The 26,222-nt window shown below is 52.7% G+C and overlaps 1 protein-coding gene and 1 pseudogene across 10 annotated transcripts in view; one reads left to right on the forward strand and one right to left on the reverse strand.

Moving 5' to 3' along the window:
• Window positions 1–191: 191 nt before the first annotated feature.
• LOC109456443 (ras-related protein Rap-1A pseudogene) lies at window positions 192–1,384 on the reverse strand (annotated as a pseudogene).
• Window positions 1,385–2,282: 898 nt separating this feature from the next.
• EP400 (E1A binding protein p400) overlaps window positions 2,283–26,222 on the forward strand; it is an 88,139-nt gene continuing 64,199 nt past the window's right edge. For 5 of the 10 annotated variants that reach the window (XM_074321448.2, XM_074321451.2, XM_074321450.2 and 2 more), the window contains exons 1-3: window positions 2,343–2,474; window positions 15,018–16,359; window positions 17,811–17,921. In XM_074321448.2, coding sequence (XP_074177549.2) covers window positions 15,052–16,359; window positions 17,811–17,921 — 1,419 coding nt within the window. In that variant the 5' untranslated portion in view covers window positions 2,343–2,474; window positions 15,018–15,051. Of the gene's footprint in view, window positions 2,475–15,017; window positions 16,360–17,810; window positions 17,922–26,222 lie in introns of all 10 variants that reach the window. The other 5 variants (XM_074321452.2, XM_074321456.2, XM_074321453.2 and 2 more) reach the window with 2 other exon arrangements.

Genomic DNA, 26,222 nt, shown 5'->3' on the forward strand with positions numbered 1-26,222 from the left:
CCGAACATCTTTTCATGTGACCATTAGACATTTTCTTCTGAGGTGTGTTTATTCAAGTCCTTTGCCCATTTAAAAATGATCTTTTTTTTTTAATGTACTAAAATTTAATCATCCATAAAAGCTGTAATTTAATCTGACAGTAAAACACAAGAAGCAATATTAGAGTTGGTTTAGTATATTATATATTTTAGCTATGAAAGCCATAGAAATCAGTTATCCCAGTTTTTTCCTATAAAAGACCCATTTTTCCAAAGCATTATGCTCAAACAATTTTAATTAGAATATAGTGACAGAATATTTCATAATTTTTTAAATATAAAATGAAGTCAATGACTCAAAAAAGTTACCTGTTGCAATGAGTTTGAGGGGAAATTTCATAATCTATATCGTTACAGATGTAAAGTATAATGGTTCAACTTTTTAGTGCTTGGCAGGGAGGAATCATGATAAAAAGGTCGATATGAAATCATTTGATTATAGTAGCTGTATCTAATATTTGAAATGCATCCATGTTCTTTTGTATAATCATATTAGAGTCAAGTATATTTATTTGCACATCTGTTATAACTGCTATTGCAAAGGAGAAATACTATTGTCTTACTCTCCAAGAGATATACACAGAGCAATTTTTTTCTCCAGGGAACTTGTGCAAACCAATATAAGATCTAAATTCTTCACATAATATATAAAACAGGAGAAGCCTGTTCAGATTTATTTTTTGAAGTCTGAATGCTGGCACTTCCCAGTTAGCCAACAGTTCTTCATTCCCGTAATCTGGCGCAGAGCTGCTGCTACTGCAGGTCTGAAGCAGCAGACATGACTTCTTTTTAGGCTTCTTCTTTTCCATTGGTGTTTTTCTAGTTATCTGTCTGACCAGGTCATAAAATGTCTCGTTAACGTTGATCTTTGACTTTGCAGAAGATTCTAAAAAGGCACAGTTACACCACTGCCTTGCTAAATTCTAACCCTGTTCTTTGCCAACTACTCGCTCATCTTCCAGGTCGCATTTATTGCCAACCAAAATCATTGGAACGTCTTCTGTGTCCTTCACCCGTAAAATCTGTTCCCTCAGGTCCTGTAAGTCATTAAATGTGGACTGAGCTGTAATAGAATACACTAGTGCAAACCCTTGGCCATTCTTCATATACAAATCCCTCATCGCTGTAAATTGCTCTGTTCCTGCAGCATCCAGGATTTCGAGCATACACTGTTGGCAGTCTACTTCAACTTGCTTTCTGTAGGAGTCTTCTATCGTTGGGTCATATTTTTCAACAAAAATTCCCTGAACAAACTGAACTGTCAGAGCAGACTTGCCCATGCCGCCTGACCCAAGGACCACTGGCTTGTAGTCACGCATGATGGGGTCTGTTTAAATACTGACAATCCCCCCCCCCCCCCGCCCCGCGTCGGGCGCCTCTTCCACCTCCTCCTCCTCCTCCTCCTCCTCCCCCCTCCCGCCGTGGCTCCTGCTCCGGCTCGCAAATAATTTGTCTTTTAATTGTCGAGTTGTCAGTTCTTTATTCTGGATACAAGTGCCTTATCAGGTATATGATTTGCATATATTTCCATCCATTCTGTGGGTTGTTTTTAATCATGTTTTGAAGCACAACATTTTAAACTTTGATATGTTCAATGTATCTAAATTTTCTTTTGTTACTTATGCGTCTGGTATGTATAACTTCCAAAAAAACCACGGTCCAATCAAAGGTTGTGAAGATGGAGACCTACGTTTTCTAACTTGAGCATGTACCTGTTCCATTTCGAGTTCACTTTTGCACGTGGGCTGAGATCCCGGCCCTCGCATTCTTTTACAGGTAGGCTCCCCACTTCCCAGCTCCAGCTGAGAAGCCCGGTCATCTCTGCTCCATCCCCCCTTTCCTCCCCTCCTCCTCCTCCTCCCTCTCCAGCCTCCGCTGTGCTCACCTCCCTGGACCCTGGGCAGAGCGCCTTCGCCCTCCTCCTGTGACCCTCCCGGTCCGGCGGCCTCTTCCCTAGCCCGCGCCCGGGGCTCCGCCAGCACCCGAAAGCCCCCAGCCCCGGGACGGCCCAGCGGGAGGCCTGCACCCACAGCCCGCAGACTTCACCCGCCTTCTGGGGACTGGCTGTGCGACCCCCGCCCGTGCATACAGCCGGCGCTCAACACACACTCCCCCGGGCCGCGGGAGCGCACTTCCCCCGCGTAGCCTCCGCGCCCCACCCGCCCGTCAGCCCGCGCCCGCGCCCGCGCCTGGCCTCTCTAGCCTGGCCTCCCGGCCGTCTCGACGCCTCCCTGTCGCTGACGTCAGCGCCGGCGGCCAATGCGCAGCTGCGGCGCGGGCGCGCGTCACTTCCGGCTCACCGTAGCAGGCGCGCCGCCGCTTCTTCCGCCCGCGGCCCCGGATGAGCCGAACGGGGAAGCGCCCCCTGAACCCCAGCCGCTGTCTCAAAGCTCCCGACGCCAGGCGGACGCGGCCGGAGCGCGGCCCATTCACCAGGTAAGTGGGGTGCAGTGGAGCGCGGCCGGGGGGCTTCCGGGGGCCCAGCGCTGAAGGGACCGTCGCGGCCGCCTCACCTGGACGTCGCGTCGCGAGTAGGCCGCGGCTGCGGCGCTGTGCGAGGGCCGGCGGCGGCGGGGTCTGTGCGCGGGCGGGGGCCGCGGGGTCTGTGCGCGGGCGGGGGCCGCGGGGTCTGTGCGCGGGCGGGGGCCGCGGGGTCTGTGCGCGGGCGGGGGCCGTGGGGTCTGTGCGCGGGCGGGGGCCGCGGGGTCTGTGCGCGGGCGGGGGCCGCGGGGTCTGTGCGCGGGCGGGGGCCGTGGGGTCTGTGCGCGGGCGGGGGCCGCGGGGTCTGTGCGCGGGCGGGGGCCGTGGGGTCTGTGCGCGGGCGGGGGCCGTGGGGTCTGTGCGCGGGCGGGGGCCGTGGGGTCTGTGCGCGGGCGGGGGCCGTGGGGTCTGTGCGCGGGCGGGGGCCGCGGGGTCTGTGCGCGGGCGGGGGCCGTGGGGTCTGTGCGCGGGCGGGGGCCGCGGGGTCTGTGCGCGGGCGGGGGCCGCGGGGTCTGTGCGCGGGCGGGGGCCGTGGGGTCTGTGCGCGGGCGGGGGCCGCGGGGTCTGTGCGCGGGCGGGGGCCGCGGGGTCTGTGCGCGGGCGGGGGCCGTGGGGTCTGTGCGCGGGCGGGGGCCGCGGGGTCTGTGCGCGGGCGGGGGCCGCGGGGTCTGTGCGCGGGCGGGGGCCGCGGGGTCTGTGCGCGGGCGGGGGCCGTGGGGTCTGTGCGCGGGCGGGGGCCGCGGGGTCTGTGCGCGGGCGGGGGCCGCGGGGTCTGTGCGCGGGCGGGGGCCGTGGGGTCTGTGCGCGGGCCGGGGCCGCGGCTCGTGGGCACCGCGGGGCTGGCGCGGGGTGCCGGCTGTGACGTGGGTGTGGGTGGGGAGGTGGGGTGCGCGCTGCCCCCGGCCCTCGGTCTCCGTGGAGCCCCCTCGGGGCGCGCGGAGTGGAGCGCGCCGCGCGCGTTGTGGTGACGGGTTGAGACGCTGCCGCCGGGACGCGAGCGCGGGGCGGGGGTGGGTCTGCGACGCCAGGCGCGCGGGGCTGTGGGGTCCGCTGGGCGCTGCGCGTTGTTTTCACGCCGCGTGATTAAATTCAGCACCGGGCCTGGCGCTCTAGTTTGAATTGGTTCTTGGGTTTCGATGCGCGACCCCTTCGACGCGGGGAGTCCTCCCCGCACCGGTACTCCGCGCGGGGGGGTCCCCGCCTCTCCGGTGTGCGGACAGGTGCCGCGGGAAGGGCTTTGTCCAGCTTGAGCGAGGGACGCCTGGGGCGGACTCAGACCCGCTTTACACCTGCCCGCGGTGGGTGGGCAGAACATCGGCATCTGCAGCCTCGCTCCGCGCTCCTCTCGCTGCTTTGGATGTTGGCTGCGCCTTCTCGCCGCCGGGCCTTGCGCCGGCTCCGCGCTCCGCCGGGGACGCTCCGCCACGGAAATCTGCAGCCCTCGGGGCGGTGTCATGTAATCAGAACTAACACAGCGGAACGCGAGTAGTGTCATCCCTGCGGTTAGACATGGGTTTTAGTCTCTGTTTTTTCTGATGAATTTTTTACATGAAGTGTGCAAATAAAACGGTTTTTGTAACTTTTTTAATGGAACCCATAAAATAAATACGGTGTTTGGTCGGAAAAAAATTAAAAAATAGATTTTAAAACTAAGTCATTCTACCACCATGTCATTTCTGTCATTAGAATCGTGTAATGTAACTGTAAGTGCTTTAAAAAACCTATGGTTGTATGATCCCGTGCCATTAAATCCTCTGCAATAATTGCTGATGGTGTTACAGTGTCTGTGACCTGTTACTTATCTAACCTCCTATGTGGGATCTGCCCTTTCTTGCCTTCTCCACGCTGTGGCTCTAATCTTCTCGTCTTGCCTTCAGTTTATTTTCTCTTGGAAGTAGCTCGTCAACATACAGACATGCCAGCTACCCTTTCTAGGCCACAGCTTCCTTTCATATCAGAATTGGAAAGAATCGTGTACTCCCTGTCACCATGTCCTCTGCTTCTCATTTCTCTCGAACCAGCATCAGTCAAGCTTCCGGTCCCACTGCTCCTCTGAGACGTCTCCTCCTGGGGCTCCACGTGCCCACAGCCTTGGACCTGGCGGCCCATGGCTCCCTTGAAACACTGTCTTTTGGTGGCACTGAGACACCACTCTGTTGGTTCTCCTTTTAGCTTGGGGGTCCCTTCTCATCTCTCTTACCTAGAAGTGTCGTAATGGCGGTGGGTCCCATGCCACCAAGTCCTGAGTGTACCTCCTGGCTGGATCTCCACGTGTGGAACCTGCGTCTCATGCATCACTGCTCTGTCCAGGGCAGCTCCATTCTCCCAGTTGCTCCGGTCAGAACTTGTGTGATCTCTGCATTTCTTCCACATCCTGAATCTGATCTGTCAGCAGTTTCAAAAGTCATCTCAAACCCTGCTGCCTCTCACTGCCTTCTTGGCTACAGCTGTTGTTTGCGCCCTTTGGGTCGTCTCACTTGCGTGATCCCCAGGACCTGTTCCCTGCCCTCTGGTCCCCTGCAGTTGACTCAACACAGGAGCCTCGTTGATGTGTTAAAACATCAGGTCGTGCACTTCTCTTCTCAGGGCCCTTCACGGTATCTCATCCCTCAGGAAAAAGGCGAACGTCCTTAAGATGGTTTATGAAGCCCCTTGTGATCACGTCTCTGCTTCCCCTGTGACCTCATATCCCTGCACCCCGGACTCTTGTCCCCTGGCTCCAGCTACACATGTCGGCTCAGTCTGGGACACCAGGTCCCTACACGCCAAGGGTCTGACTCTGAGTTCTCTTTCTGGAAGTCCCGTCTTCAGAGAGGCTGCTGGTATAACCCGGCACCCTGCCCGCCTCGCCCGCCAGCGGTGTCCCTCATCCTGCTGAGCGCCTTGTCGCACTGGTGGTCTGGCCCCCGCTGCTTTGTCCTGTCTGACTGCTCCTCCTTCTCGGGCCAGGGACTATGCTTTGTTCACTCTTGTAGCCCCAGTGCTTCACATACTGTCTGATGGAGTGAGCCCTCAACGTTTGTTGAGTAAATAAAGACTGCATGATTCTTTTCTAAAGCGAGTGGGTTTGATGGGGACCAGGCATACGGGTAATTAGGGGGGCCGAGGGATAGACTTCATGTGCTGTGACTTAGAGGAGGGAGGGGGCCGCACAGGAGCTGAGGCTTGATGTAGGTTTTGGATTTCGGTAGGTAGGTAGGTAAATAGTAGAGATGAAAGGAAGGCAGTCGGTTTGGAGGTGGGAGTGTTTGAGGCCATTCAAGGAAGGATTCGGATACCAGACGTTGCTCTTACTGGGCCTTATGTGAGATGGGCGTCCCTCCATGTGGACTGTCCACAGGTCTGCCCATCTTCTGTTTCCTCGCAGTGAATTCTGTAGCTGCTCTCTCTCTGCTCCCCCCTCCCCCATGTCTCATTGCTTGTCTTGCATGGGAGTTGACCTTTCCTTCTCGGTCAGGGAGTTGGTGGTTGCCCAGCTCAGCCTCGGGGTCCACGCCTGGACCGGCTCCCCATTCTCTGAGGGTCTGCGGCCCTAGTGTGGCTGCAGGCCTGGGGGATCTGCTTCCTCCTCTGCCAAGGGCAAGCAGCTGCTCTCAGCTGCAACCTGTGGCCATTGGAGCCACCCCTTCCAGGTGGAGGAGCCTGGCACTGCTCCTCAGCCACCTGTGGAGGGGCCCCCTGCCCGTCCCTTAGGAGGAAAGCCTGGCCCTTTCTATTCTCTTCTGGGCTGAGCGTCCTGTGGTTCTGTAACCTTGGCCCACCCTCTCCGTGGTGGCTGCTTTATTTCCACTCAACAGAAAATTTTACCTTGTTTTGGTGCATTATTATAGAAATAAAAGTTAAAAATCACTTACGTTCTGAGTGGACGGGAAGGTCATGCCATTTTACTTTTTTTAAAGATTTACACCTAGGAGTGTTCACTTTTTTTGCTATAGAATTCTGAGAGTTTTGACAGATGTCTGATTTCCACGCCAGTCAGGATCCAGAACAGCTCCTTCAGCCCGGTTTCCTCGCGCTGCCTCTGCGGGCAGTCCTGCCACCAGCCCACGCACCTGCTGTCGCTGTGTTTTCCAGGAGCACAGTGCGGAGCTTTCGAGGCCGGCTCCTTTCCCTGAGCGCAGTGCATTTGAGACCCGTGCAGGTGGCTGCATGTACACACAGTTTGTTTCTCTGTGTGGCGCGGTGTCTGTGGTGTGGGGAGCCGCTTACCTGAGCACCTGCTGAGGGACGCTGGCTTTTATACGAGTAATGAGTGAACAATTCGCAGTGCGTGACGTGAAGTACACAGGACGGCCCCGTTCCTCTTTGCTGTTTCTCCCCACGCTTGACTTCCTTCCAGAACAAACCGATTCGGTGTTCTTTTCCCAGTTTCTTTCTGCACGTCAGAACCTGCGTTCTCCGTGAGTTTCTCCCGCAGAGGAGTGAAAATTGGTTCTTGGGCGGAGGGTGAAAATATCTTAGATGATGGTGCTTTGCGGCTTCCGAAAGGTCACAGTAGGTGAGCAGACACACAGTACAGCTGTGGTGGTGACATTTCACTGGGCAGGGGTCTGGGGAGGAGAGATGTGCCTGCCTGGGCTCCATCGCGGGCAGGAGAAAAGGGTGAGAGACGGCAGATAATGACTGAACGGAGGTTTGTGATGCTGTCACTGGGTGTTTGAGGAAGCCCTTTCGGACTTGTCTTGAGAAGGATGAATGTGTTGGTGACATAGGACTTTTGTTTTAACCGTTTAGTTGTTGAGTGACATCTGGAATTACCATCTAATACAGAAAGTAGTTTTTCCTGTAATGTTTCACTATGAAAATTTCAAAGCTACACAAAGGTTGAAAGAATTTTACAGTAAATGCCTGTATCCCCACCACCTAGTTTCTAACGTTTCCCCACACCTGCTTCATCGCACTTGCACGGTGCTTATCTGACTAACAGCGTATGTTCTGGAGATGCTCCCTGCTTCTTCAGGAGCTCGGCCTCATGCCTTTGACAGCCAGCCGCTCAGGGCTCCATCCACTGAATGTCCACAACCGAGACAGCCAGTCTCTGAAACACGGACATACATTTATTTGCAGCGTTCTGCACCTACACATCCTGCCGCAGTGAATCAACTTTGTGCTTCTGTATTTTCACGGGACGGCGAGGGCCGAGGGGAGGAAGAGTGGGGGTGGTTCTGTTAAATGGGGCCAGGCCCTCTGCAGGTGTGACACTCACGTCCCACAGCCGTCACCAGGCCCTCACCAGCGGAGCCTGTTGTCCGGCCTTTGAATTTCTGTCAGTCTGATAGATGAGAAATGATATTTCAGCCTCGAGTGGATTTGCATTTGTTTTCTTACAAGCAATGGATTACAAGTTAACGTGCTTGAAAACTACAGCTTCGGGTCTCATGTTGGAGTTCCCCTTGGTTTTGTTGGGCTTTGCACCAGGAAATGCCACTTCATAGATACAGGCGGGGAGTGAATTGGGTCAGACCTTTAGTTCGTTCCTCACGGGCAGCCTCGTGCAGATACTCAGAGCCTTTTGATGGATTGTGATCTGGTTCACAAGGCCAAGTGTGCTTCCGGTTTATGCTGGTAACTGCCTTTGGAAGACTTATTTTCCGCTGTCCCATGTCTCTGCGACCATCTCGGCGAGTTTCCTTGCGTCCTGCAGGTGGCTCTCTGACCCAGGCAGTGCCTGCGCATTGGACGCGGGCTTCCTCCTCCCGCAGGTGCTTCTCACTGTGGGTGAGCCGTGCTCCCTGGTGATGAGCAGCTCGGCTCTTGGCTTTGGCCTGGGGACGCACAGAACGTGCTGAGGACCACAGTGCACTGGGCGGCCGGCAGCCTCCGCTCAGCCCCAGCTGCTTGTAGCCGGTGGGCTGTGGCCAGTACATGGAGTTTTCTAAGGAACGAGGCTGACAGCCGGAGACCTATGTGAGAGCTCCTGACTTAAAGGTATTGACCATATAAAGGCTCACAGCAGGCTGTGTCTTCGTCTGGATTTAGGCAGGGCACCCATGAGTGTCAGCCTCTCCCGTGAGGCGACATGGGGACTCTCCAGCACGGCCTCACTGGCCCCGCGCCTGGCTGCTGCCTGGCTTTTCAGTCTCGGTCTTCGGCACGAGCCCTGGTGGTTTCTCCTCCCTGCTCCTCTCCTCTTACCGACCAAGCCCTGACCGAGTGTGGCTGATGCGCAGGCTCCGGTAGAGACGCTGCACGTGCCTCCTCAGTCTCTAACTTTCGTTGTCAGTTTTCTTTAGTAAAATCGGTCAGTTGGTTTTATAAATTAATGTTGTTTCTACGTGTCATGCCATGTTTAGGAAATTTTTCCTGCACCCCAAGATTATAAAGATATTTTTATACATGCTGCAAAATATTTTTATGTGATTTGCTCCCCACACCATTTTGCGTGTGACTCGTGTGAGCTGTGGGCATGGGCGGGGCTTGGGGGTGGAGCTGGCTGTTCTTTTTCTAACTGGACTCGTCTAAGAAAGTTTGGATTTTAATTCTCTAGCATCACAAGAAAGCGAATGTGAATTTGATAATACTTTCAAATGACTGTATTTTAAGATCTGAAAACTAGCAGTCTGTCTGTGGGAGGCGTATTTCTCCGGTCTGTGGACCTTGGTGAACTAGATGTGCGTCCCTCACAGAACGTGTGAGGCTCACTGGCTGAACAGCTGCGGAGATGGCAGGGAGCCAAGGACAGGTGTCGGGTGTGGTTTCTTCCTGACGAGGACAGCAGGCTTTGTGGGTGGGCTGCAGTGGGGGGTGTGGAGTCTCTTCTGACTGTGACACATCGTTTTCTCTGCATGCCAGTGAGCCACGACAGCCCCAGGCGCACCCCAGATGCCAGCGGCTTCCGATGAGGGCGTCGTGCCCACCCCGGGGCCCTGCATTGTGCTCACTCGGGCCTCTTCTCTGTGCGTCCTATAAAGCAGTCCTCGAATAACGGATGAGATGCTGTGGGAATAGAACTGTCGTTTATGTCAATCAGCCTGTGGTCAAGTTGGTTTCGTCATATGTCGTCTTGCTTAAAGTCACAGAACCTACCGATGCCATTCGGTGAGAACTGAATGTGCTGCCAGAGCAGGTCGTGTGAGACACCAGCTGCAGGGCAGGGAAATGCACACCTGGCAGTGTGGCACTGCCAGGAGCGCGGGAGTGTTTGGTGACCAGCATGAACGCTGTGACACCTGCCAATTAAGGACAGATTTGTAAAGCATGGAAAGGTAGCAGAAACAGCCACACGTTCAGTATTACGTTTTTTGTGTAGGTGTGTCTGATGTCTGACACTACTGTTGGGGACGCCACCTTTTTCCTGACACATTTCAGTGAGCGTCCTGTGTCCTGGACACGGCTGAGTTTTTGCTTAGTCTGATCTAGAGGTCAGGTTACTGGGTCAGAAGCTGTCACTGTGCTGCAAGAGTCTTGACACCTACTGTCAAATTGCTTTCTGGAGTTTCCTCGTGAAAGTATTCCCAGACACTGGTCGTCTTCCCTCCTCTCCCGTGGTGTTCTGTCTGCCCTGAATTTGTGCGCTGTGTTCCCTTCACCTCACTCTCCATCCATCCGGGTGCTCTTTATCTGGCCGAACTCCCAAAAGCGTGGACACGCGTTTCTGTTCTGTATTTGTGTGGGGAAATGGGGGGGGGCAGAAAAGGAAGAGGGAGATGGTTTGGGAAGGTAGCAGGGCTCATGAAAGAGCACCCTGCTTATTGAAGGGGAAGGAAAGGGTTCCCAACTGCCAGCTGCCAGGACTGGCGAGAAGCTGAGAAGGGTGGTGGGCGCAGCTGCTGTAAGGCCCCAGTGCCCTCCACCCCTCACTCCCTCAGGTCCTGACCGGGGGACCCCTACCCTGCACTGAGAATAGGGCCCAGGTAGGTGTTTCTTAGAGTGGCGTTTTCCCAGCATCCAGATGTGCCCTGCGGTGTCAGTGTTGCCGTGAGCAGCACCAAGCGCAGATGGTGAGCCTGTGGTTTGCACCATCCCTGCCAGTGGCAGTGGTGGCGTCCCTGCAGAGACCCGGAGGGCTTGGCCCTGCTTCTCACCAGGCTGCATCATTGCTCTCACCCCACACCTCCGACCTCTGCCTCGTCCTGGGCGGTACCTTCCTCGAAATCATGAGCTTCACAGAGCTGCTCTGGCTTCCTCTGATGGGCCTCAACGTTAGAAACATAGCCATGAAGAATAAAAAGTGTGTTGTCGTTGGTGGTAGTTTTGCTCTCCACGGGTACTGTACCATGTTTTGGGGAAACATTTGAGATAAGCAGTGGTTGGTTTCTCTAACGACTATAAACTCACTGAAACCAGGAACCACTTTTGAGAAAGTCGAGGTCACACGTAGTGTATGGGTTTGCGAATTTGGACAGACACATTCAGTGTTGTAACGTCGTCACAAATCAGATACACAAAGGGCTCCACACCCCCAGCCTCCCTCCTCCCTCTCGGGTCAGCGACTCCCCACTGGCAGCCTGGCGGGCGGGGTGTGTCTAATCTGTGTCCCTGTGGTTCTGCCTGTTCCAGAATGTCATGTCATATCTGACCCGCCACGTGCCGTCCTGGGGTCTCGCGCTGCTCCGTGGCGGCTGCGCCTTGTGGCGGTGTGCGCGTGTCAGTGGCGTGGTCCCCGTTTAGCTGCGGCGTGCTCGCTAGGGTGGCTGTGTCAGTGGTTTGCCCCGCACGAGGTGAAGGTCACTGTTCACATCGTACTGTTTCTGCGGATGATTATTTAATTTCCATCTTTAACAGTAGTGGCTGGATTGGTAATTGGTGTCCTGCTGTTTTCACTTGATACTGTATCTGAAACTTTCCTGTTTCATTACCTAGTTTCCAGGTAGGCCGTGAACACTGGATGTTTCTGGTTACATTTATTTCTGCTTTATTGGTCTGCAGTGAATGTTTTTTATTCTGCAGTGAATTTAGACTTTATTGGTCTGCAGTGAATTAAAAAAAATCGGTAGGTGAATTTCCTTAGGAGAGACTTCCAGAGGAAGAATTCCTAGGTCACAGGTGATGTGATGGGTTCACATGCATCCCTCCTTCTTTCCCACCACTGTCCTCCCCACCCCCCGTGGGCAGGCATGTTACGTGTCTGCGCCCTTGCGATCGCCGCTTTTCTCCCCGGTAGCCTGCCACACCCCGGGAGTGGGGCAGGAGCAGTGTGGGCGGGGCGCCGGTTGTGCGATGGCACGTCTTGGCTGCGTGGGTCTGAGACGTAGTGACTTCCAGCTGCATGGCTTTTCTGAGTGAGGGTGGACCGTTCTCCCCTGAGCTGGTAGGTGGTTTTCATCCTTTGTGAACTGTCTCCTTGTCCTGAGATTGTGTTTTGTCAACTTGTAGGATGCTTTCTAGTGTCCTAGCCATAGCTCTTTGTTGCAGTCACTTCAGATTTCTTCCCAAGATACTCGGTTTTGATTTTGATGACTGACTTTTGAGCTTTAAGCATTTTAAAACTGTGTGTCTTCAAATCTCATCTTTTCAGATACAAGTTTACTGTTTTAAGTTTAGGAAATGGAGTTCCCTTCAAAACTTTCGTAAATATTTATTTTTGTATTCTTTAAGTTTTTCTGTTTTTATTTCTTCCCACTTAGTATACAACTTGAAATGTTAGTTCTTTTGGCTCTCTGAGCGGCAAGCACCAAGGCAGTGGGCAAGAATAAGCGCCTTACGAAAGGCGGCAAGAAGGGAGCCAAGAAGAAAGTGGCTGCCCCGTTTTCTAAGAAAGATGGGTATGATGTGAAAGCACCAGCTGTGTTCAATGTCAGAAATGTTGGGAAAACACTCGTCACGAGAACTCAACCAAAATCGCATCTGATGGTCTCAAGGGTCATGTTTTTGAAGCGAGCCCAGCTGATCTGCAGAAAGGTGATGCTGCGCTTAGAAGAGTCGTGCTCATTGTGGAGGGCGTTCAGGGCACAGACTGGCTGGCTGGTTTCCACAGCCTGGGTCTGACCTGTGACAAACGTGCTCCACGGTCAAAAAATGGCCGGCCATGACTGAAGCTCATGCTGACGTCAGGACCACCGGTGGTTATTTGCTTCGTCTGTTCTGTGTTGGTTTTACTAAAAAGCGCAACAGTCAGATCCGAAAGACCTCCTGCTCAGCATCGGCAGGTCCGCCACATCCGGAGGGAGATGGCAGAGCCCTTGACCCGAGAGGTGTGGAGAAATGACTTGAAAGGAATGGTCAGTACATTGGTTCCAGAGCGAGCCTGGCACAGACGCAGAGCAGCCGTGCCAGGCTGTCGAGCTGCTCCGTGATGTCTTTGTTAGAAAAGTCAAAATGCTGAAGAAGCCCAAGTTTGAAGTGGGAAAGCTCCTGGAGCCTCACGCTGAGGGTCGCAGTTCTGGATAAGCTCCTGGGGGTGAGACGGGGGCTCAGGTCGAACGAGCTGTGGGTATGAGCCCAGGTCCAAGAATCTGTGTAAAATGGACTTTTCACAATGACAAAACCCATTGGTGATTGTTAAAACAAAACAAAACAAAAAACTTGAAATGTTAGCTTATAAAAATACATTTGTTTTGGTGAATGATTTGTGATGAGAATTTAGGTAGAATTTTTTTAATGTGTCAGTTGTCGTAATATTTTCCTCCTAATTCTCCCCCTTTCCCCCTGGGTTTGTGAATTACTATATGTGATTTGGTTGCCTTTGATATTCTGGGACTGTATTCTAAGGAAGTGATCCTAAATATACCTGATGGGTTTGTTTATTCTGTTTATTTTGGTTTTGTTCCAGGCCCACACTAATCTCTCTCATAATGCTTGTTTAAAGAGATGGGGGGGGAGGGGGCAGATGGCTCAGTTGGTTAGAGCGCGAGCTCTGAACAACAGGGTTGCCGGTTCGATTCCCACATGGGCCAGTGAGCTGCACCCTCCACAACTAGACTGAAGGACAACAACTTGGAGCTGATGGGCCCTGGAGAAACAGTTTCCCAATATTCCCCAATAAAAATTAAAAACAAAAAAGAGAGATCGGGATCAAAACCTTGTTTTGAAAGCAGTAGCGTCCGAAGCGTTCCCCTTCCACGCCCCCACCACCTGCGGAGCCCACCCACTGGTTGGGGGCTCTGCTTGGAGGCAGTCAGCACGGTTCCTCCCTGTGCTCTGAGTCCCCATTGGGATCTGTTTTCTGCAGCTGGCCCATGATTTGGTAACTCTGTCCTCAGAGCTAGCCGTCAGAACAGAAAGCACCGAGACGCAGGATACGCTGACTTGTGTTTCCTCAGCCTTTGCTCAGCAACCATCCGTCCAGAGCTTTGAGTTCATACAGATGTGTGTCCCCAGGGGCGCGCACTGGGCGAGCGTTGACATACGCATGTGTATTTCCCCTTTGTAAGTTTCGTAACTTCTAGTGTGTGATGTGTTCCTTTCCCTTGTGCGTTTTCCCTGCTAAGCAGCGGCCCCCAGAGCATGAAATGGCTTTCCTGCTTGTCTGTGGCTGGGGAGGAAGGAACTCCAAGAGCTGAGTGGGAGGACATTTCTGAGCCGTGACCCCACACAGGGGTGAGCACGGGGGCCCAAGGGGCTGTGCCCCACACGGAGGGAGGCCGTAGCCGCATCTGCCTTGCCAGTCTTCTCCTGTCCCTCCTCAGCCGATCTCTTCCCGCTCTGTCCTCTGATGTCTCCTGTCTGAAGCCTGACTCCTTCAGCGGTTCCTCCTGCTCTCACCCCTTTCTCTAGTTGAGGGTGGTTTGGGGGCTGTGAGCCCCTTCAGAGCTGTGGCATCAGCTCCCGGAGAGTTCACGGAGCCCTGACGGGGCCTCTCCATGCCATCCTGTCTTTCCCTCTGAGGTGTTTTGTGGTTTTACTTTCCCCTCCCCGTTCCCTCCTGGAGAATGCTGCCATGTGAGGCTCCTTCAGGTTTTGTCCTGGTTCCATGACAGGCCGTGTGCCTCCCCAGGGCCGACATCATGCTCAGGCCTGCCCCCTGCCCCCCGCGGGAGCGTGGGGTCTGCGGCCTCATGGGGTCTCCTTGCGTTTGCACGCCATTCACGGGGTGTTCTGGGGAGGTAGCCCAGGCATTCGTGGGAACTGCTGGCTGTCGGGGATCTAGCTGCACTTCTGGAGACGGAGGGAGTGTGAGCAGCCTGTGCTGTGTGCCTGTGTCAGCAGTCACCACTGCCTCCTGGGCCCGGTGGCAGCGAGCAGGTCAGCATCCCTGCTGCGTGTGGGAACACAGAAAGGCCTGTGCCAAGGAGAAGGCGTTCAGGAAGCAACGCTGGTCCCGAGGGCCTTGGTCTTGAGCAGGTGATGCTCGTCACCTTCCCAGGCAGCTGGTGGCACTACTTACCTGCTCCTGCCAGGCTGAGCCCTGGCTCAGGCACAGTGGTGACCCAGAAGCACCTGTCCCTGGTCCGTGCTGAGGGACACTGTGTGCAATGCCTCCATACACAGCTGCATGTGAGTTCATAGGACGCGTCGCGAGGGACAGACCTTCACATGTCGCCAGCAGGTCTCATGATAAACCGTGACCAAGGGTTGTGTTTCCCTCTAAGTAACATGATTTTAACTTTGGTTTTTCAGGAGAATATTGATTGGATAAGAAAGGGGGGCAACAATGCACCACGGCAGCGGCCCCCAGAACGCCCCACACCAGCTGCAGAGGTCCCGCGCCTTCGCCGGCAGCGAAGAAGAGCCACAGGCCCCCCCAAACCCACCCCCATCCCCCGCCACGCCCTTCGCGCCCTCGGCTAGCCCGTCCGCACCCCAGTCGCCCGGCTACCAAGTCCAGCAGCTGATGAACAGGAGCCCTGTGGCTGGGCCCAACGTGAACCTCGCCCTCCAGAATGTGGGGCCGGTGGTGGGAGGAAACCCAGCACTCACGCTCGCCCCCCTGCCGCTCCCCAGCCCCACGTCTCCGGGCTTTCAGTTCAGTGCGCAGCCGAGGCGGTTTGAGCACGGATCCCCATCGTACATCCAGGTCACGTCGCCGCTGTCCCAGCAGGTGCAGACACAGAGCCCCACGCAGCCCAGCCCCGGGCCGGGGCCGAGCCTGCAGAGCGTGCGGGCAGGTGCCCCGGGCCCCGGCCTGGGGCTGTGCAGCAGCCCAACTGGGGGCTTCGTGGACGCCAGCGTGCTGGTGAGGCAGATCAGCCTGAGCCCGTCTGCGGGCGGGCACTTTGTGTTTCAGGACGGCTCGGGCCTCGGCCAGATGGCCCCAGGGGCCCAGGTTCCGCTGCAGCACGCAGGGCCTCCCCTGGCGGTCCGGGAGCGGAGACTGTCTCAGCCCCACACGCAGTCTGGGGGGACCGTCCACCACCTGGGGCCCCAGAGCCCTGCGGCTTCGGGCGGGGCTGGCCTGCCACCCCTGGCCAGCCCCGGCCACATGGCCACTGCGAGCTTGCCGCCCCAAATCAGCAGCATCATCCAGGGCCAGCTGATCCAGCAGCAGCAGCAACAGCTGCAGGGGCCGCCGCTGCCCAGACCCCTGCTGCCCGGGGTCGCGGTTGGGGGGGTCCCGGCGTTTGGGATGACGTCCCCGCCGCCCCCCAGCAGCCCTTCCAGGACTGCCGTGCCTCCGGGCCTCTCCAGCCTTCCCCTGTCGTCCGCGGGGAATGCGGGGGGCAGAAAGGCCCCCAAGAAGCTGGAGGAAATCCCCCCGCCCTCTCAGGAGCTGGCCCAGATGCGGAAGCAGTGCCTGGACCACCACCACCGGGAGATGGAGGCGCTGAGGGAGGCCTTCAGGGAGTACCTCATCGAGCTGTTCTTCCTGCAACACCTGCAAGGGAACATGATGGACTTTTTGGCCTTTAAGAAGAAACACTACGCCCCGTTGCAGGCGTACCTGCGGCAGAACGACCTGGACCTGGAGGAGGAGGACGACGAGGACGAGGACGAGGAGAAGTCTGAGGTCATCAATGACGAGGTGAGACACGGCCCTGCCCGCGAGAGCGTTGTCTGCTCAGACGTGCGCCTGGGCCGCTGAGTACGGCAGCCCTGGGGCTGCCCAGATGGGGTTCCGTGAGAATTTGGCCCAGGGCACACACAAATGGAAGGTGGATTTTGGTTTTCTTGGTGGGAGGGAATGGCTGCTCTAGTTGTTGGGGGCGGGCGCTGTGCGTCAGGCGGGTGCAGAGCCCCGAGCCTTCATTTAGAGCAAGGGCTCCTCCTGGTGGGACAGCTGACCTGGCGAGACCCCGCCTGCCCCTGGGGTCCTGGGTGTGTGGCCGGGCCAGGGCCACAGCTTCCAGCTTCCAGCTGGTTTCCCAGCTTTCACGGCTCACTTACATAGGCCCACCCGTTCAAGCACCATCAGCGTGTTTTAAACAAGGGCTGTAAATATAAGTAATATAAACATTTTTATGGTGTCTTCAGATAGTGCAGTTATTATGGCAAAAAGCTGTGTTTGAGAGCTTCTAGCTGTAGTGTTAGATTGGACATTTTAACCTCACACTTTTGCTAATGCCTGTTGGGTGATGTTTAAGATAGTGAAATTTTGGGGTGCCTGGAATTGATGCTTAATAAACTCCCCAGTTGAGATTTCTTAATACTACTGTGACTCCTAATCCTTTTATTTGCCTTTCTGAAAACGAAACACAGCACAGCAGGGCGACAGTGAGGTGGCTTCATGCACTGTCCGTGTGCCTTTGTGTCGTGTGGTGTACAGTGTCGCTGGAGCAGATTTTGTTTTACGATAACAGCTAAAAGAATTCAAATCTTTGTCACGCTTCTCCTGCAAAGAAATCAGCCTTTGGTGAACAAAAACTGGTCTCTTTGCTCAGCCGTCCTCATTGATACTTATGGACGTATCTGTGTGGCTTTGCCATTTTGTGTTTTCTTTAACACCCTTTCCAGATGGACCATTTTTATTTTCCAAAAGGTTTATATGATTATTTTGAGGATTTCATCCCTGTGAAGTAGTGGAAGTCACTTCTCTTTATGTCTGTATGCCAATGTTGTCTGTAGGCGCAGTGCCCCATCTGTGCTGATGGCGAGAAACAAGTCCCTTTTACAATTTCCTGTTGGACCTGCACGTAGTGCGTGACGGAGTGGTGCTGTGCACACTGCCCGGGAGGCTGTGAGCTGCTGCTCCCGAGGACTGTCTGCCATCCCCATTCCTAGGATCGAACTTGCAGGATCTAAGGGTGTTGCACGTGTGACTTAAGTTGGAGTTCCTCCAAGATGTGCAGTTGAGTTAGGTGGTTATGTTACAAATCTATCACAAAGCAGTTCATGGTCCTTTTATAGGATTTGATGCAAAAACGTTCCATTTTTAAACACCAAACATCAGTGAGCTATCAGCAGTAAAATTCTAACGAAATTTTGAGCAGTCTTAAAAATTATGTTGCCTTTTTTTCTCAAAATATTTCCTCTCAGGTAAAGGTTGTGACAGGAAAGGATGGGCAGACTGGTACTCCCGTTGCTATAGCAACCCAGCTTCCTCCAAATGTTTCTGCTGCTTTTTCATCCCAGCAGCAACCATTTCAGGTACTTTTCGACGGTTCTCAAATGTAGTCTCATCCCAAACCTTTCCTTCATCACGTATTTAACCTTCGATTACTATTTGCTCTTCAGCGTTTTTTTCCCAGAGCCCATTCCTTATTTAAAAAGATACGTCTCCCTGCACATAGAATTATAAAGTTAAATTGCATGAGTAAATGAACCCCAGCCCTTACTGCAGTATTTTTGCGTGTTGGCCTGTAATGCAGTGTGGTGTCAGCGTGCATGTCACCTAACCCTCACAGTCCTGTCCAGTGTGTGCCCAGGCTTCCTGTGTGCTGTGTACATGTGGGTGCTTTCCTGTGTCTTCTCTCTGTAGTTTTGAGAACAGTGCAAAATAGAAAAATAAAGACGTGAGCAGATGACAACTTGACCCTTTCTGTAGCTAGAAGAAACGCTGATGTGAAACACGTGAAGTCATCGAGGTCTTAGGCTGCTAAGTGGGTGTTAGCTCAATGCAAACTGGTTATTTTTAATGTTTTGAAATGGAATCATTCTGTGTTCCATGAATAATGCCAGGGACCTAAAAGTGTGGGTCAGATCCTAGCAGTTTTGGAATAGGTTATGTTGGGTTCTGAAAGCAGTTTCATCTTGGTGGTGACTTTTTTTTTAAATTTTTTAATTTCGACACAATTTTAAATGCATATAAAAGTTGCAATAATAGTACAAAGAACTCCCCTTAAAGCCTTTACCCAAATCCACCAGTTGTTGGCATTTTGCCCCATTTGCATTCCTCTCATTCTCTCATTTCTGCGCGCACACTTTTCCCCCTGAGCCACTTGAGAGTAAGTTGCAGACGTGCTGTCATGCAGCCTGCCCCTAAGCACGCCAGCGCGTCCCAGGTGACAGTGCTTGTGGCTTGAGCACAGCTCAGCGGTGAAGTCAGGAAACTGCCGTGACGCAGCCCTGGGACTGAGTGCGCTCACAGGCGCTGTGCCCTGTCTGGACGATGTCCGATCTCCTCACGCGCAGCCTTCCCCCGGGACCGCCCACCACGCGTGCTCACCAGGCCTCGGGTGGGCTTTAATCTGGGCCGGCCCCTCGGTCTCAGGACCGTCACAGCTTTGAGGCCTTCAGGCCAGTGACTTTGTAGAGTGTGCTTTGGTGTAGGATTGTCTGGTTTTCACTTGTGTCTGCTGCCGGAAGTGCATTTTGAGAGGCATACCACAGAAATGACGCTGTGTCCCGCGCAGGGAGTGTGTCAGGAGGCCACGGGGTCAGCTCGTCCCGTGACTGGTCCGCTCGGCTTTTTCAATGGAAGGTTGTTATTTTTCCTTGGGTCAGTGAGACGTAACTTGGGAAAGGTACTTCGAGACCACATAAATATCCAGTGTCTCATTAAACTGTTTGCCCACTAATTCCAGCATCTGCTGATGTGTCTTGCCAAAGTCACTTGTCACCTTAAAGTTTGCAAAACGGATTTTCTAACTCCATTACTACTTCTGCATTTATTAGTTGGCATTCTGCTATAATTAGCTTTCTTTTCTCTTCCCTTTATGTATTTATATATGGGTTCTTATTGTAATCGGTAGGTTATAATATGTCACTAACTGTTTACGTGCTCATTAAAACTTACTTAAGTCAGCAGCATTTACTCTTTTTGATCTGTATTTCCTTGAGTGTTGACTGGCACGTGGGGTCGTGTAGCCACCGCCCGTCAGGACACACGAGTTCTGTGTTACCCCACACCCCCCTCCAGCCTGTTCCCTCCGTAACACTTTGTGGTCGAATCTCACCCTCTCTGACCCTGTCTCCATCTCTGTGATTCCACCGCTTCAAGGATGAGATGTCAGTGAGTGGACTCAGGCAGTGTGTGGCCTGTCACCCTGGCTGCCCGCGGTGGACACAGGGTCGTGGTGGCTGGCGCATGGTCGCATGGGCGGCAGTGTTCTGCTGAGTGCTGCTCCGTTGTGTGGATGGGCCCGGTTTGCCCACTGCCCCCTTCGAAGGACACTTGTGTTGTTTCCAGTTTGGGGCGCGTGGGAATAAAGTGGCTGTGATGCTCGCATGCAGGATTTTGTGTGAACAGGGGCCTTCGTGCCCTTTGGGTGAGCGCCTGGGAGACAGATTGCTGGGTTGGTGACTAAGTGGACAGCTCTGTACAAAACCCCACACTTTGCACAGCGGCCGCCCCAGTCCTGCGCCCTCACCGGGACGCGCTGTTGGAGTCGTTCTGAGACCCGTCGGGGTGTTAGCTGGTGTAGCTCTGAAGACGCGTGTGGTGAGCGTGCTCTCGTGTGTTCCCTCGCCATTTGTGTGGCTTCTTGGGGGGCACCTGTTCCCTTCCTTCTCCCTTCTTTTTCATTGAGTCAGTTGTTTCGTTATGCTTATATTTGATGGTTCTTTTTGCATGATCTGCTTTGTTGGTTGTTTTTTTTTAAGGAGGGCGCAGCTCACAGTGGCCCATGTGGGGATCAAACCGGCAACCTTGGTGTTACCAGCACCACGCTCTAAACAACTGAGCCACCCGGCTGCCCCTGCGTAATCTGGATATAAGTTTTCTGTCAGACATAAGTTTGCAAAGTTTTCCCCATTCTGTGGCTTTTCCTTCTTTTATACTATTTTTTTCACAGAGCAGAACTTTTAAGTTTTGATGCAGTCTCTTTCAACAATTTCTTTTCTTTTATGGGTTGTGCTTTTGCCATCATATCTGAGAACTCTTTGCTCAACCCAAGGTCATAAGAATTTCTCCTATGTTTTCTTCTGTAAGTTGTACGGTTTTATGTTTATATTTCGGCCTGCGATCTGTTCTGAGTGAAGTTTATTTAACATGACAAGCATAGGCTCATTTCTTTGCATATCAACATCCAGTGGTCCCAGCACCATTTCTTAAAAAGACTGCCCTGTATGTGCTGAGTTGACCGCGTGTCTGCCAGAAGCCAGGCGGTCCTGTCTGTGTAGGTCTGTGTCTAGACTCTTCCTTCACCTGTGTGTCTTTTTGCTAGGGCCTCTCTGTCTTGACTGCTGCAGTTTTTTGTTTTGTTTTTTAATGTAGTATTTGGAAAGGGGAATTTTTTTTTTATAAGCCTTTTTTATTTTTTTAAATTGGGGAACAGTGTGGTTTCTCCAGGGCCCATCAGCTCCAAGTTGTTGTCCTTCAATCTGGTTGTGGAGGGCCAGCTCAGCTCCAGTTCCAATCGCTGTTTTTCAGTCTTTAGTTGCAGCGGGCACAGCCTACCATCCCATGCAGGGATCGAACCAGCAACCTTGTGGTTGAGAGCTCGCGCTCTAACCAACTGAGCCATCCGGCCGCCCCTTGACTGCTGCAGTTTTGTAGTAAGTCTGGAAGCTTGATAGTATGGGTTCTTCAACTTTGTTCTTCTTCAGAATTATTTTGGGCATTCCAGTTCCTTTCCCGTGTCGATGCCTGCAGAATATCCTGCCAGGATCTTGACTGGGGTTGCGCTGACTCTGCTGACCAGCTGGGAAGAAGCAATGTCCCGACAACACTGCACCTTCCAGCCCAGGACTAGGGCCTATCTCTCCGCCTGTTTTGGTTTCCTCTCATTTCTTTCTTCAATGTTCCATAGTTTTCAGCATCCCAATTCTGTATGTATTTTTTAAAAATTTATACCCAAATATTCCAATTTTTCTGTGGTATTGTAAATGGTACTTACATTTAAAAAATTTTATAGTTCATTGAAAGTATGTAGGAATACTGTGTTTCCCCCAAAATAAGACCAGGTCTTATATTAATTTTTGCTCCATTAGGGCATATTTTCAGGGGATGTCTTATTTTTTCATGTATAACAATCTACATTTTATTCAAGTACAGTCATGTCATCTTCTGGAACATTGTCATGATGTACTAAATGTGTTGGTCTGGCTGAGATCTTAACTGGGGCTGATTTTCAGGGTAGGTCTTATTTTTGGGGAAACACGGTACAGTTGATTATTTGAACCTGTATTCTGCAATCTTGCTAAATGCATTAGTTTCAGCTTTTTTGTAAATTCCATGGGATTTTCTTCAGAGAGAATCATGTCTGCAAAGAAAGCAAGATTTATTTTTTCTTTTCCTATCTGTATGATTTTTATTTCTTTTTCTTGCCTGACTGTATTGGCCAAGACCAGAACAGGAGTCCTGAGAATAGACATTCTTCCCTTCTTCCCAGTCTTAGCGGGAAAACATTACTCTTTCACCATTAGGGATGCTGTCAGCTATAGATTCTGTAGACATCCTTTATCCAAAGGTTAAGGGAATTCCTTTAGTCCTAGGATTTATCACGATGGATGTTGGGTTTTGTCAGATACTATTTCTCCATCTGTTCGCGTGCTCGTGTGATGGTTTCCTTTGGTCTGTACACGTAGTGGATTTCATGTGCCGAGGTGTAGTCTGTAAGCAGGGAGTACACACGTCTTGTGACGGTTTGATGGTTTGTTGTTTGACAAGGGCCCGTGTAACCCATGCGCTTCCGTCACGTCTCCTTGTGCCCCCGCTAGTCACCTGCTGCCCAGCCCCCCCCCCCCCCACGGTTTTGATGCTCAGTTATCTGTGATTTGGCCGGTTGGAGCCCCTCCAGGCTGGCTGCGGCGTGTTCCTGACACCCCTTCCCGAGACGCCCCGCGAGTACCGCCCTCCATGGCACAAGGCTGAGGCCCATTGTGCTCGCGCCGTACCCAGCCCAGGACGCGGGCACTGCTCCGGGCCTGCTTCTCTCTTCCTTCCGTGGGACACTAACAAACCCGACACAGGTGCCTCTTGTCATGAGTTCGATACAGTCATTACGTTGGAGATTGTCAGGAAATTGATGAGTGGGCACCTTGCCTGGTGATGCGTGGAGGAACGCGGTGCATCAGGTCACGTGTAGGCCACCCTGGGGCAGAGGGCAGTGCAAGCTTGGAGTGCCAGGAGCCTTGTGGAGATGGGCGGCCTCCACAGCGACGGCCCAGCCCACTCTCCAGACTGCTGGGCCAAGCCGGATGTGGCTCAGTGGAATTGTCACCCACTTCTGATGGCAGTGTCGCGTGGAGGCGTCTGGAAACACTGGCATGACCTGGAGAAGGTGAGACACGCAGACGTGCTCTCAGGGCACTCCCGTGTGTGTGTGCCAGAAAGCACATATGCTGGTGTCTTAGCGGCGTTGTTTCTTAGAGGCCCAACCCGGAAAGACCCGGAATGGCCGCCAGCAGCAGAGCAGAGCAGCCGATAGTGCATGCCTGCGAGAGTGCAGTGGTGGAAATGAGCGACCATTGCCCCGCACATGTGGCCGTGGGCCGGTCTCAGCACACGTGTGCCGCAGAAGGGCTGACAGGAGAGCACAGATGCGGGGATCCTTCAGTGACAGCGTGCTAGGAGCACAGCCCCACAAGAAGTGTGGGTGAGGGCCCTGTGGGAAAGGGCAGGGGCCGTGGAGTCAGGCCGCCGGTGCCCTGGGCAGGGGCGTCTTCCCAGTGTGCGGGGCCTCAGGCACACGGAGCCCTTTCTGGCCTCAGCCCTGTGACGATCCCGGGTGATCCCTGTGTTATTGCTCTTTTAAACTACACGTAGCTTTTCCCACTTTCCCCCTCAGCTATGAAAAGTTTCAATCATAGAGGAAAGTTGAATAGTGTTCACTGAACACCCACATCCCAGCATTGAAATTCTGATGAACTTGACTATGCTTTAAAATCCTGCATGTTAATAGTTTGTCTGTGTGATGTATTTCATAATAATAATGTTTAGGAGACTAAAAGAGGAAAACCAAGGAATCTCCCTTCTGAATTAACAGGTTTTTGAGGCAAGTATTAGTGGATGTCAAAGGAAATAGAGAACTGGAGGATCTGTCAGAAAAGAGTTCAAATGTAAAACATACCCTTTGTTTTCTTTGGAAAAAAATCTCAGTATGACTTTTAGTATTTACAACTAATTGTAAATTTTTATATTGACTAATGAAACTCTAGAAGTAAATTCAGAGTTCTCAGTAGGACATATGTATGAATCTCTGTTTCCAAGACACGGAGGTAGTATCACCGAGCGCCAAGGTGTTGTGTGAAAAGTAATACGCATACACGTTTACTTATGAAAAGAACCATTCCAATTAGTATCTCAGTGATTTTTCTGTTGGAAAAAATGAATAATTATTTATGGTTCCATCATCCAAAAATTTTTTTCACATTACATATATACCAGTGTACAGTATGTGTACACTTTTTAAAATTTCACGTAACAAATAACTCTTTATGGTGTTTTCTTTCTTCCTCCCCCCCCACCCCCACCCCCACTTTCAAGCCGTTGTTTCTCAGTCTAGTTGTGTAGGACACAGCTCCCTGGCCCATGCTGGTGTGATGAGCCTTGTGTGCCCCTTGGCTGAGGCAGTCGGTCACTGGTCATCGGTCGGCTGTTCACAGCAGCTCATGGCAGCTCTCACCGGCTGCCACAGCAGCACACGGTAGCCCACGGCAGCTCACGCTGACCTCCGGCTGCTCACAGCAGCCCAGCTCCAGGGAGAGCCGTTGTTCACAATCTTAGCTGTAGAGGGCGCAGCTCACTCACCGGCCCATGTGGGAATCGAACCGGCGACCGTGGCGTTAGGAGCCCGACGCTCCAACCACCTGAGCCACTGGGCGGCCCCCCTTTATGTTTTATACTTTTAATAATTCTCATTTTAACAGCTCCTCATTCACCCATCACTTTGAGGAACTGCAATTCATTTAAAATATTTTAATTTTAGGTTATTGTCTTTAGAAAAATATTTTATGAGTGGCATTAGTGAATGAAGAAAGTCTGAGTCTGTTCCGAGTCTTCACCATATATTGTCACTTTGTTCTTAGCTAAAAGTTGCGCTGGAAACCCATAAGTGGTCCCAGTTTGATGACAGCCTTGCCAGCCCTGTGAAGCCTTCTAAAGGAGTTTAAGACATATTCTCAGGGTGAATTTTATGATTTGCAACCAATTACAGGATTTTTATGATAAGCTGTACTGTTGCTGGTTAAGCTCTCGAAAGAAACTCAGCGTTCTCTGTCTTACATACTATTAATTTCTGTCAGCTTCCAGCTTTAGAGGTAGAATTAAAGAGTGAAGTTATTATATGAAAACACTATTTTATTATAGTTATTCAGATCTTAACCATCCTAGTAGGAGGTTATTTTCCAATGATTATGTTAGAGAAAATAATTATAGTTCTGTACCCTACCACCCCCGCCCAGCTATTGTTTTTTTCCCTCTTACACATGTTCATATTTTTAGGTGGTAGTTGAACTTGTTTTAATAGACACACTCTAAGAAGAACGCAGATGTGCCGTGTGCGCGTCCCTCCAGCCCCTGGCCCGTCTCAGCCGGGGAGACCCCTTGTAGAGTCCTCACTTGAGAGACCTGAGGTCGTCCAGCTGCAGTCCTGTTGCCTTGCAGTGCTCAGGAAGGTCCCCCTCACTCCCTGCGCCCGCCCGTCCTTTCCATGACTGCCCAGCCTCAGAACGCCGCATGCCCGGTGAGTTTACAGTGCATGTGGGCACAGTAGACGTGGGCAGAAGCTTGCCCCTGGTAACTGCCAACCACAACCACCGGTCTTCATTCTGTCTCCAGGACGACGCAAGCCCGTGCCTCTTTCAGGCGGCAGCCATTCCACGTGTCTGTTTTGGGCACGACACCTCAGTTCCTTCAGGGGTTCTGTTCCTGAGGCACTTGCTCGACTCCTGAACGTTTCATTGTCTTCAGTGGATACAGTTGGTTAGACGTTGTCTCTCTCAGACCGGGCAATCGGAGTTCAGTTCCCGTCACTCTGAGAACCAGGAGGTGGGCAGTGAGGCTGTTAGAGTGGAGACGTGGCCCTTCCTGGCAGTGTCTTTGATGAGAAGCTTTTATCTTAATGAAGTCCAGTTTATCACGTTTTTCACGTCGATTGCTTCTAGCACCGTTGTGTTGAAAAGGCTTCCCCTTCCCTTTGTTTGCTCCCAAGTTAGGAGATGACGTGATGGTGGCAGTCAGTCCCGGGGCGGCGCGTTCCCCCGTGCTGTCCGTCCTTCAGTGGCCTGTGCCGGCCCGGCAACCGCAGCCCCCGGCGAGCCTCGAGCTGCTTCTCCGGAGCCTGTTTCCAGTTCGCCGACCTCTGCAGCCCTCTGTCTAATGATCGTCCTGTCGCCGATACCTGGTTTTTCAGTCCCAGAGTCTCCCCTTGGTTTTCTCTATGAATAGTTTCTTCCTGTCCTCTGTTAAGCATTCTCTGTTTATGTTCCGGGCGAACGTACTATAGCCACTGCCAACTCCTCACTGCCGTTTCCAGGATGTGGGTTGACGGGGTTGGTGTCCCTGGGTGGCTTTCTGAGGATGGCTCGTGTTCCCTGTGTTGTGCTCCGAGGTGATCTTGGACTAGA

This window comes from Rhinolophus sinicus, chromosome 9 (genome assembly GCF_057876585.1).
Source record: "Rhinolophus sinicus isolate RSI-liver-muscle chromosome 9, RSI-T2T, whole genome shotgun sequence".
In the NCBI taxonomy this organism is placed as follows: Eukaryota; Metazoa; Chordata; class Mammalia; order Chiroptera; family Rhinolophidae; genus Rhinolophus; species Rhinolophus sinicus.